Genomic DNA, 12,202 nt, shown 5'->3' on the forward strand with positions numbered 1-12,202 from the left:
TAGACATGGTTGCTTAACAGTTGCAAGCAACCAAATGGACACTTCCAAAACCAGACAACAATAAAGATTAAAGAACTAATAATTATTAAGTGGAATAATTGTTTAGCTAATTCTGCCATATGATCTAGAACTAGTCTTGATATCGTGAGGAACATGATAATATTGATTCGGCGATCGATATCAGCACTGCTAAGAAATAAGATATGTGTTATTTTTTGAGAAATATGAGATACGTACGTATCCTTTTTAAAAGAAGAAAAAATTAGGATGAACAAAATGTGTCATTTCTACTAGGTAATTTATTATCATTAATAAGCTTTTATATTAGTATCTTAAGTTACAGTCATTGAGTAATATAACTGTTCGGACAACCTGAGCCGGCTCATAGGTAACATGATTCTAATATATCACTAGTTTGACACTCAAGAGATTAATTACATTCTATGTTGATCTGATCAGTCATTCTTTCTCTCCTTGGAGACTTTGATGGTTGATATTATCAGGCACATTTCAATGACATCGAAGCTTTCAGAGGCTTTCACACATCTCATAAGATAAAATTTAATTACAACTAAGCATCTCTTCATGTCAATGGTTTCACTATTCTAAAACCAAAGCAAATATTCTAGTTTAAAACTAATTGCCACCCAACTAATTGAGTTAAAAGCCACAGATTATAAGAGCAAAAATAACTTGCGAGTGGAGCACCTTGTTCATCAAATTTTGCCTTTAGCAAGGTTTGGGAGGTTAAAGATACTAGATGGAAACTGCACATTCATCTAGCGATCTAGCATTAAAAAATCATATTTATATATTAAAAAAAATATTGATATTTAGAAATATCATATAAGTAAATCATTAAAATTTTCAAGCTGTGATTGCTAATTATTTCAACACATGCATTAAATGTATATCATGATGTTGGGATATACCGACCGACGACCCCGACGGACGACCCCGACCCCGACGGACGACCGACTCCGACGGACGACCCCGACGGACGACCCCGACCGACTCCGACGGACGACCCCGACGGACGACCCCGACAGACTCCGACGGACGACCCCGACAGACTCCGACCGACGACCCCGACGGACCACTCCGACGGACGACCCCGACCGACCCCGCTCGTGCCAACTTATAATCGGACCGACCGGCCTACCGACTGGCCGACCGACCGACCGGCCGACTGGCCGACCGACCGACTGGCCGACCGACCGATCGACCGAACGCCATCACCGACCGATTAACGGCCCTTTACCGACGGAGAATATGTCGGTCGGACAGACCTTTTCCACTCTCCCGACCGACTGAACCAGGAAGTCTGATGGCCGACTCTCGCAACATGCCCGGCTGACCATCGGAGGGGCCCGAATCTCCACCCGGCGCCACACAGCTGGCCACCGACCTAGGGTCGGTCGACTCCTCCGATCGCCGTACAGCCGTCAGAGCCTGTCAGCCCTCACAGCGACATGCGGCACGGCCACCTAGGAGCATTGTCCCGCCTAGGGCGTTGTCAACCCTAGTGATTTGACAGCCCCACGGCGACATGACACTTTTACGGCGACTCTGACAGTCTACAGTGAGTTGACAATTCCTCAATTGTCCGCGCCATTAATGACGGCGCCATACCGTGCTCCACTATATAAATCGGGGAAGGCAACAGTGCAAGGGATCTCTCCACTTCTCGACTTCGAATCCACAGGCTCTCTCTCTCTCTCTCTCTCTCGATTGAGCTCTCTGTCTTCATTTCACTGTTGCCCAGTCACCTCTCTGACTTGACCGTCGGAGGGTCCCCGCCGGAGCCGCCTCCGGTCAGTGTGGACTTCCCTTTTTGCAGGTGCTCGTTCTCGACGACCAGACGACGAGGCGATTGGCCGCAACAGATTGGCGCGCCAGGTAGGGGGGATGCGATGACGAAGACAAGAGCCCAACGATCGAGGGTCACCGGGTCGGCAAGGCGCTCTTCCCGCCGGGAAGAGGCCTCCCCGCCACCCTCAGCGGCGGAGCCCAGCTCTCCACACCCCGCGGTAACCACGGAGGCGCAGATCGCGACCATCGTACGGCAGATGACTGTACTGACGGACGTGGTCAAGAGCCTCCAGCAACAACCGGCGGCCCGTCCGATACCCTCCAGGAGCAGCCGCCGACGCCCGCGTCGATCCCCGTCGGCTCCGTGCGAGCGCCCGCAACAGTGCTCCCACGGAGAGGAGGAGGGACGGCCATGGCGCGATGACCGACGGTCCCAGCAGCCCTCTCCTTTCCTGCTGGAACGGGCGAGGAAGGAGAAGCGACCGCGAACGCCGTCCGCCTCCCTGTCGGAATCTTCCGGAGACTCCACTCCTGGGGTTTCCCAGCACCGACGGACAGACGACTACGAGCGCAGGTTCGAGGAAATCGACCGTCGGCTTGCGCAGTTGCAGGTGGACGGGCAGAAGTCTTCAAACGACGTCGACTTCCAGACCGCCCAACCTCTCTCCCGACTCATCCTCGACGAACCGATCCCCAGTCGGTTCAAGATGTCGCACGTGGAGTCTTACGACGGCTCCACCGACCCAATCGACCATCTGGAAAGCTACAAAGCTCTCATGACGATTCAAGGGGCAACCGACGCTCTCCTTTGCATCGGCTTCCCCGCCACACTCCGCAAGGCTGCCAGGGCCTGGTACTCCGGTCTCCGATCGAAAAGTATCCACTCCTTCGGGCAGCTCGAGCACTCCTTCGTGGTCCATTTCAGCACCAGCCGGAAGCCGCCGCGAACGTCGGACAGCCTTTTCTCCCTTAAACAGGGAAAAAATGAGACGCTCCGACACTTCGAGGCATGATTCAACATGGCCACGCTTGAGGTCCGAGACCTCAACGAAGACATGGCTATCTCAGTCATGAAGCGGGGGCTGAGGGCATCCCGGTTCACCTACTCCCTGGACAAAACCCTCCTCCGAACATACGCCGAACTGCTGGAGCGCGCGTACAAGTACATGCGCGCGGACGAAGGAGCTTCCGACCGGCGCCTGACTTAAGGCACGGGCCGAAAAGAAAAATGGAAGAAAGGTCGGGCCCATGCTGAACCCAGCAGGCCCTCCACCGATAGATGGGTCTTGCCCCGACAATGGAGTCCGAGACCGATGCATCGCAGGTATGACTCCTACACCCCTCTCCCCGCTCCTCGTGCGCAGATCCTGATAGAGATCGAAGGAGCGGAGAATCTACGACGACCTCGGCCTCTGAAGGCAAAAGGCCCCGACCAACACGGTCGATCGTCGATCGCCGAATCAACGGCTCGATCACCGATCGTCGAACCGACGGCCTCGGCCTCTGAAGGCAAAAGGCCCTGACCAACATGACTCGATCATCGATCGTCGAACCGATGGCCCCGACCAACATGACTTGATCATCGATCGTTGAACCGACGACCTCGACCTCTGAAGGCAAAAGGCCCCGACCAACATGACCGATCGTCGATCGCCGAATCAACGGCTCGATCACCGATCGCCGAAATTGACGGCCTCAGCCTTTGAAGGCAAAAGGCCCCGACCAACATGGCTCGATTGTCGATCGCTGAATCAACGGCTCGATCGTCGATCGCCGAATCAACGGCTCGATCATCGATCGTCGAAATCGATGGCCTCAGCCTTTGAAGGCAAAAGGCCCCGACCAACATGGCTCGATTGTCGATCGTCGAATCAACGGCTCGATCGTCGATCGTCGAATCAACGGCTCGATCGTCGATCGTCGAATCAACGGCTCGATCATCGATCGCCGAAATCGACGGCCTCAGCCTTTGAAGGCAAAAGGCCCCGACCAACATGGCTCGATTGCCGATCGCCGAATCAACGGCTCGATCATCGATCGCCGAATCAACGGCTCGATCACCGATCGTCGAAATCGACAGCCTCAGCCTTTGAAGGCAAAAGGCCCCGACCAACATGGCTCGATTGCCGATCGCCGAATCTATGACTCCGTCGTCGGTCTGATCGACGAATCGTCGAACCAATTGCTCAATCTACGTCTCGATCGTCGAGGACATATCGAATTCTACGATGAAGATCGAAGGAGCGGAATATCTACGACGGCCCCCACCTCTGAAGGCAAAGGGTTTCGATTAATGCGGCTGGCTAACTTGCCGACTTAGCTTCAACTAAGAAAGGCAAAATGCCAAGACGACCGCAGTCGTATTCGCGACATACCGATCTGGTCACGACCGATCGAAGGATATTCGGCTTGCCACCGTTTATCATACATCCCGACGCATACGTCCGACCAAGGGCCGGACAATGGATATTTGACTTGCCATCGTTATCCTATCCGAATACGTCGGATGCTACTCGACTATCAGATTCTGCGGAATGATCGTGTCGACGAGCAACGTTCGGAGGTTGGCCGACCTCCGACCCGACGTGCATGCTCGACCTACAGTCGGGACGACCGATATTGGATCGTTCGTTGATGTGATCGCCAGAGTCGGGGCAAGAAAAGACGAAAAATTACTCCTTTCGTCCGAAGCCGTCGCCCACGTGTTCACGCGAGCCAACACGACATCGGGCTCAGGAGTGGGGGGGGCAACTGTTGGGATATACCGACCGACGACCCCGACGGACGACCCCGACCCCGACGGACGACCGACTCCGACGGACGACCCCGACCGACTCCGACGGACGACCCCGACCGACTCCGACGGACGACTCCGACGGACGACCCCGACCGACCCCGCTCGTGCCGACTTATAATCGGACCGACCGGCCTACCGACTGGCCGACCGACCGACCGACCGGCCGACTGGCCGACCGACCGACCGACCGACCGACTGGCCGACCGATCGACCGACTGGCCGACCGACCGACCGACTGGCCGACCGACCGACCGACCGACTGGCCGACCGACCGATCGATCGAACGCCATCACCGACCGATTAACGGCCCTTTACCGACGGAGGATATGTCGGTCGGACAGACCTTTTCCACTCCTCCGACCGACTGAACCAGGAAGTCTGATGGCCGACTCTCGCAACATGCCCGGCTGACCATCGGAGGGGCCCGAATCTCCACCCGGCGCCACACAGCTGGCCACCGATCTAGGGTCGGTCGACTCCTCCGATCGCCGTACAGCCGCCAGAGCCTGTCAGCCCTGACAGCGACATGCGGCACGGCCATCTAGGAGCATTGTCCCGCCTAGGACGTTGTCAACCCTAGTGATTTGACAGCCCCACGGTGACATGACACTTTTACGGTGACTCTGACAGTCTACAGTGAGTTGACAATTCCTCAATTGTCCGCGCCATTAATGACGGCGCCATACCGTGCTCCACTATATAAATCGGGGAAGGCAACAGTGCAAGGGATCTCTCCACTTTTCGACTTCGAATCCACAGGCTCTCTCTCTCTCGATTGAGCTCTCTGTCTTCATTTCACTGTTGCCCAGTCACCTCTCTGATTTGACCGTCGGAGGGTCCCCGCCGGAGCCGCCTCCGATCAGTGTGGACTTCTCTTTTTGCAGATGCTCGTTTCCGACGATCAGACGATGAGGCGATTGACCGCAATACATGAAAAATTATTTCCTACAATGCATATATCACGTGATCATGTACAGCTTGTTTTTATAAACTCTATTTATTAAGCATGCATCACTACAAAAATGAGTGATAGGATCAGCATGTAATGTAGGAAATAATTTCTCCTACATGATAGAGATTTCATGGTACCAATTTTGTTTGCATTTATTGGCGCATTGAAAACTTCCATTTTCCAATTTATACCAAACTCAAAACCCACATTCTCCATCATACCACTTCCACATAAATAAGCAAAATTGGAGACAGAATCGAAGCCACCAGCACGGGGGCACGAGCATTCCTTGCTTGAAAAGGACAGCTGGGCATCCATACTTAACCATAATAAAAGCAAAGCTTGGAATCCCCGTGCGCCTGCGCTCCCCCCTCCACCAACTCACTTGCCCCTTTCTCTCTCTTTTTTCTCTCTCTAACCGTGTACAATGGTCCCAGTGGTAAATATTACTTAAAATACTCCCCCTCGTTATCATATTCCCCAAAAGCTTGCAAAAAATCGTGGAAATAGCAAAAGAACCTCCTCCCCCCTCCCTTTCCATTTGGGTACGCTTCTTTCCTTCTAAAATTCCCGTTATTTTATTGGGATACGTAGAAAAATAGCAGGTAGGGTCATTCGAGGAATGAACTTTGTGCCTCCCCGTCTCACGACCCCCCAAAGTCCCGTCTGTATCAACCCACCTTTTAATTTTTATCACCAAATTCCTTTCCAAATTCACCCTACGGTGACCGGATCCATATACGTACGCCACGCCTAAATTGACGGCCGTCATTGATGTTGTAGTTACTAAAATAATTGATAACAATTATCTTACGATTGGGATAAATACCGACCGTCAGTTCTGTTACGGAGTATGATAACAGTGAAGGGATGAAGCGTACCTGAGGTAGGGAGGGCGACAATCCGAGACGAGCCGCATGATGGAAGGGACCCACAGGAACACCCACACCGCCATCAGCCGCAGATCCGAGACAATCAGACGGACGACATCATCCGGGGCCCACCACGTAAAGAACAGCAAGAAATGCCACATCAGCGTCCAGCCTCGCGCGTGAGAGCTAAAAAGGGAGACCAACCCCCTCCACCTCCTCCACATTCCCCTCTCTCTTTCTCTCTCTCTCTCTCTCGTTCCTGCTCGCTCTCCAAACTCTCCTTCTGCTCTCCTCTTCGCTCCTGCCAGAAAAAAAAAAATCTAATTTCTCTAATTTTCTTGGAGGTAATAGAGAAATAAACAGTCAAAAAAACCATTTTTCCTTTTTTATCGTGTTTTTCTGTTTTTTCGTGGGAATGGAGAGGTGGGCGAAGCCGCCAGTGCGGCGCGGTAACGACCACCCGTCCTTCTCCTCCACTCTCCTCGACGCCATCTACCGGTCCATCGACGAGGCCGACAGCGGAGCCGCGAGGGAGCACCGCACCGGCGGAGCACTCGACCGCCGAGACGGCCCCGTCCTGGCCGCAGCAAAGAAGCAGCAGAGCTTCACCGACCAGTGGCCCGCGGAAAGGAGAAGGTCCGCGGCGGTGAGCGAAAGGGCGGTGACCCGACTTCGCAAGCCCGAGAACCGCCCCGGCTTCCCGGTGAACTCGACTTCCAGCTCCTCCGACTGCTCCAGTTACGGCGGGTTCTCGTCCTCCGAGGCCGAGTCGGTGCCTCGCCCTGCCGGGCTCCGGCCGATCCGGACCGGCGGTCTTCTTTACCGGTCCGAGAGGGCCCGCTCGAACCCCCCGCCTCCCCAGCCGCCAGCAGTGGGGTCGCCCTCGGCTCACCACCACCAGGAGAAGAAGAAGTCGAGCTCGATCCGGAGCAAGTTTCGGGATCTGAGGAAGGCCAAGGCGCCGGCATCCCCTGGAGCGCGCCTCGCCAGCTTCCTCAACTCCCTCTTCACCGCCACCGGCAACTCGAGGAAGTCAAAATCCGCCGCCACCGTGGCCGCTTACGGCGGCGTCGGCGTAAGAGGAGGGGAGGAGTCGGCGTGCTCGACGGCGACATCGTACTCGCGGTCGTGCCTGAGCAAGACGCCGTCGTCGAGGGGGCGGCCGCCGCTGGCGGCCGGGGAGGGTGTGAAGAGGTCCGTGAGGTTCTACCCGGTGAGCGTGATCGTGGACGAGGACTGCCGGCCGTGCGGGCAGAAGTGCCTGTACGACGGCGATTCGGCGGCGGTGGCACGGCGGCCGCCGGAGGCGGCAGCGATGGCGAAGAAGAGGGTGGAGGAGCTTCTCCGAGGGTTCGAGGAAGAGGAGGACGAGGAGGGGAGCGATTCGAGCTCAGATCTGTTCGAGTTGGAGAATCTGACGGCGATCGGAGGGCGAGGGTACAGGGATGAACTTCCGGTGTACGAGACCACTCATCTTGGCACCAATCGCGCCATTTCCCACGGTTTCTTCTTGTAATTATTTTTAAAAAAAAAAGAAAAAAGAAAAAAAATGTGATGGAGGGACAAAAAGAGGCATGTAATTTTCCTGGGGAAATTAAGTGTTTTTCTTTTGGTGTTAATTACTGGTTCTGCGGTTAAACAGGAAAAAAAATAAAGACGAGCGTGTTTATATTTCGGGGGTGGGGGTTAGGAATGATTTCTTTTGCATCTATTTTCTTATTTATATATTTATTTTTGGTGGAGGGAATTAGAAGGGAGATTAATGCTAATGAGGGAGAAAGCTTAAGCAAGGCATCTGGAGATAGATACTAAAGAAAGGGAGAGTCGCACGCGCTTTGTTGTCTTGCTGCTTGGATGAAAAGAATGATTAAAGAAAACACTTGGAAGAAAGGGATGTGATTCTTTTACTGTTCCAAAGCTTAACACTGGTTCTCTATGGGTGGGTACTGGTTAACTTCAATTCCTCACTGGAGAGTAGACCTGAAACTGCTGATGGAAGGATTGAAAGCTAAAAGAAAGAGAGTGGTTTTAGTGCACACGAGTCTCATGTGCATAATATAACACACAGGTTGGAATAGGTTTACCAGATGATTAGTGCGGGCCTTGCACCATAGAATAGAATGTGCGATGCGCGGATCTTGTAGGTGCTCTGTTTTTGTCCATGCATGTACCTTTACCATCGTCTTCAAGGGTTAAGTTGAGATAGCTACTTGTAGTCGCTACCTGTTAGATGATCCTTGAAAAGCAATGGCGATAAGGATGGAAAATGATGGTTCTTGTCGCTTAGCTCAGTAAGAAGAATTCTCAGTCCAGTGAGGTATCGTGGAGAAAAATTTTACCTTGCAAGATTGTTACCAAGACTAGCAAAATGTAATCTCACTTGGAAGTTGAGAGGGACCCATGGTCAATCATCACTTTTTGTTGTTTGTGTAAATTGTTGATAGAAAAAAATTGCTCAAAAATTTGCAACTACTAAGCACGTGGTAACTAAGATAACATTTAGGGTTGTTTGGAATCTTGCAGGTGATCTTGAATTACAGCTCAAATTATACTAGAACTTGGGTTGCATTGCTGTCCGCATCCCTTATTTGGTTGAACAATGAGGAGTTATGGAGGGGAGACTTATCGACTCCCTCCATTAGCCCTTACCACCCAAAAGATCGATGTTAGCAAAATCCACGGTGATTCACCCTCGACTATGTCAAAATTTTACTGATTTAAGAAGATCAAGATGGAGGTAGAATTATTAAGATCCATGCAGACATACAATTAGTTTCACATTGATTATGTATTGGATACATCTTAAATACATATACAAAATCAGAAAACTTAAATAATACTTTTCATCTAACTTTTTTGTGTAAGGTCATAGATTGTGATACTTAGGATCTGAACGAATTTGGCTCAGGATCTATGTGAACGAAAGGACACTAGAGTATATGTTTGTTTGGACTACTCATAATATTTATTATTAAATTTGTGGTACTCATAGTTAGATTTGAGTGGATTTAGATCTTTAGTCGGATAAGAACGCTTAAATTGGAAGGGTATGTTAGGGATTGTCCAAACGTGTATTCAGTCTCATACCGACTATTCTGGATAGGTTCTGGGCACTCATAGGAACCAAGGAACTCAATCTAGCTAGTTTGTCAAAGTAAGGTCCCAGGTAGTAGCAGGGTTTTGAGTCAAGCAATCTAGGTCAAAGTACAGGGTCGAAGTCGAGAGATCAAAGCCAAGGTGGGGGTAGGAGTTTAGGGAGTGAGGATGTGGAGGCAGCAATGGCCTAGGGGTGGGCATGGCTTGCAGGGTGAGTGGGCGGGAAGGGGGAGATGGTGGTGATGTTGGTGGGGGAGCCAAGCGAGGGAGGAGGAAATGTCATGGCACGGAGGGGGCCTCGATCAAAAGGGTCTCGAGTGCTTGCAGTATGAGCCGCAACAAAAATGGTCCAAGCTTGCAGGGGTCTGCAGCTCGTCCTGCCGCCTATTGTCCGGTTGCAGGCTACCAAACAAGTGCACCCTCGTGCACTCTCATGTCTCAAGTAGAATTATCCACTTCAAAATTAGCTCTCTGCATCTCACGGTTAGAAACTCGGATTGGTAACTTCTCTCCAACTACAACTACCATCATTCATCATTGCCTCTGCTTAGATTATATTCTCCTGTATCTGAGGTGCTAACCAAAATCTTTAGTGAAAGCATAGCTCTTAGGCTTCAAGGCAGCATGATCATTATCCCCTAAAATGGTAGCCAGCACAACTTCATGTCATGGCTAACATAAAAGGGAGAAAACTTTACTTGTAACTCCCTGCTTTTCTCAACATTGGGAGCCATAGCCCCAGTTAAAATGTTAAAAAAAATGATTTCCAATTGCAATTGAGACTACCAGAAATCACACTTAAGATGCCTGTTCTCATGAAAGTAGTCCACAGAGACCCTTGAAACAAAACAAAACAAAAAGAGAACCAAAAGGCAACCAAGGAACCAAAATAAATCAAGCTTCAACTCCTGACTGCATCTGTTATGGCTGTGATTGGCAGGGTAAGCTGCATTGACCAAAGAGTCCAGTGGGATGAGCTGCCAATAGGTAAACCTCTTATTTTTTACTTCTCTTTGTACATGGGCCCTTGCTAATGGCATGGCGTCACAGTCATCATTGTGATATTATACACAAAATCCAAAGTTTATCCTCTTTTTATGTGAACCCATCCGAGTCTAATTTATATGAAGAGATAATCTCTTTTCTTCTCCCTTTGCAGCTTTTGTGACCTTCAGTCAAAAAGAAGGAGATAGCTCAATCCAACCTGGGCAACGAAATCCAGTCATCCCATCAATTGATTCCAGTGCTTTTAGCAAGGGGTGTAAAAATAAAAAATAAAAGCATGGAAGTTGATGGCTAACATCATGCTTCGTTCTTTGGTTTATTTGGTCAGAATGGTTCTATAAAGTGGATCAAACCCAAAAACTTGACCTATATATCAACAAGATTTCGCTTCTATGTCTCACCAAGCAGAAGCCAAGCTAACCAGCTAAAGAAAAGTGTGGTTAATGACCAAAAATAAGAAGAAAACTGTGGCTGTGATATAGAGAACAAATCTGACCAAGAATAGTTTAAATATAGACCTTGATGAACCAAATATATATATATATATAGAGAGAGAGAGAGAGAGAGACCTTGCACTTATACAAGCCGTTGTGTTTTTATTAGGTTATTGGTACAAGATGTGTGCTCATAATCAACTCAGATTCTGGTCCATACGGGGCTTATACTAACCCTTTTTGTAAGATACTTTGCACCTTTTGAGTGAATGGTGTAACAAATTATTTAGTAAATGCTTGTGCTGAAAATGTAGAACTGAAATTGATCAAATGTTTATAAGCAAGATACAAACCATAGAATGATGGTAAGCAAAATATCTCGAACATAAACAAAAACATAGACTCAAACTACATTTATTAGAAACTACATCCATTTTTTTCTTATGGTAGATTTATTAGAATAATTTACATACAAGTATACAACCCTCATTGTTGTTTTTCTCTATTGGGACAACATAGACTCAAACTCGAGCTTCTTTTGATGCCAATTCATTATTTTGTCATGGGATGAGTAAAATCGTAACAAAAAAGAAACCAAAATGAGTTCATAACACTCGACCTAGATTAACCGCGCAACTTGTTTCGAACCACTTGTCATACATACAGTGGACATGTAAATGAAAATGATGCAATTATAAGCATGGGATGAATGTGAAATATTAAGACTCAACCGAAGCATCATGTTGAAAATTCTCTCTTCTCTTCAGTATTGGTCTCAAGGGCCCCTGCCCTGAACCTAATAAAATTGGCATTTGGCAATTGGGATGTGGACTTGAGATGGAGATGGCCAAATACAAGTGAGGATTAATTGATGCAAATAAGTTGAACAATGGAATGACCCAAATACACAACAAGAAGTATATGCACCCTCTATTCATTATAATATTGCTTGCCGTCCTCCAAATCTTTAAATGAGAATCTATCCCTACTTGTCTATCTATTGACATAAATATCATGGTTAAGGTTCTTAAAGAGGAAAAAGGGAATATGGTCCCCCCACATGAAAAGGTTCTTTCATGAGATTAATTTTATGTGTTATGCTCTCTAGCCCACGTACGGTACTGGTGAAGTGGGGAACTTGCATTCAATAATATAAATTTAAGGCACTGGTTGGCATCAGTACTGAAAGTCTTACTGCATTGGCTAAGAAAATTTTTACTGACCCACTTCTCTA

The 12,202-nt window shown here is 49.3% G+C and overlaps 1 protein-coding gene across 1 annotated transcript; it reads left to right on the plus strand.

Moving 5' to 3' along the window:
* The first annotated feature begins 6,651 nt into the window (after positions 1-6,651).
* LOC105056459 (protein BIG GRAIN 1-like) lies at positions 6,652-8,107 on the plus strand. The gene has a single exon (XM_010938664.4). The coding sequence runs from the start codon at positions 6,849-6,851 to the stop codon at positions 7,947-7,949; it is 1,101 nt and encodes a 366-aa protein (XP_010936966.1). The 5' UTR covers positions 6,652-6,848; the 3' UTR covers positions 7,950-8,107.
* The last annotated feature ends 4,095 nt before the right edge of the window (positions 8,108-12,202 follow it).

The sequence above is a fragment of the Elaeis guineensis genome, chromosome 13 (assembly GCF_000442705.2).
Source record: "Elaeis guineensis isolate ETL-2024a chromosome 13, EG11, whole genome shotgun sequence".
In the NCBI taxonomy this organism is placed as follows: domain Eukaryota; kingdom Viridiplantae; phylum Streptophyta; class Magnoliopsida; order Arecales; family Arecaceae; genus Elaeis; species Elaeis guineensis.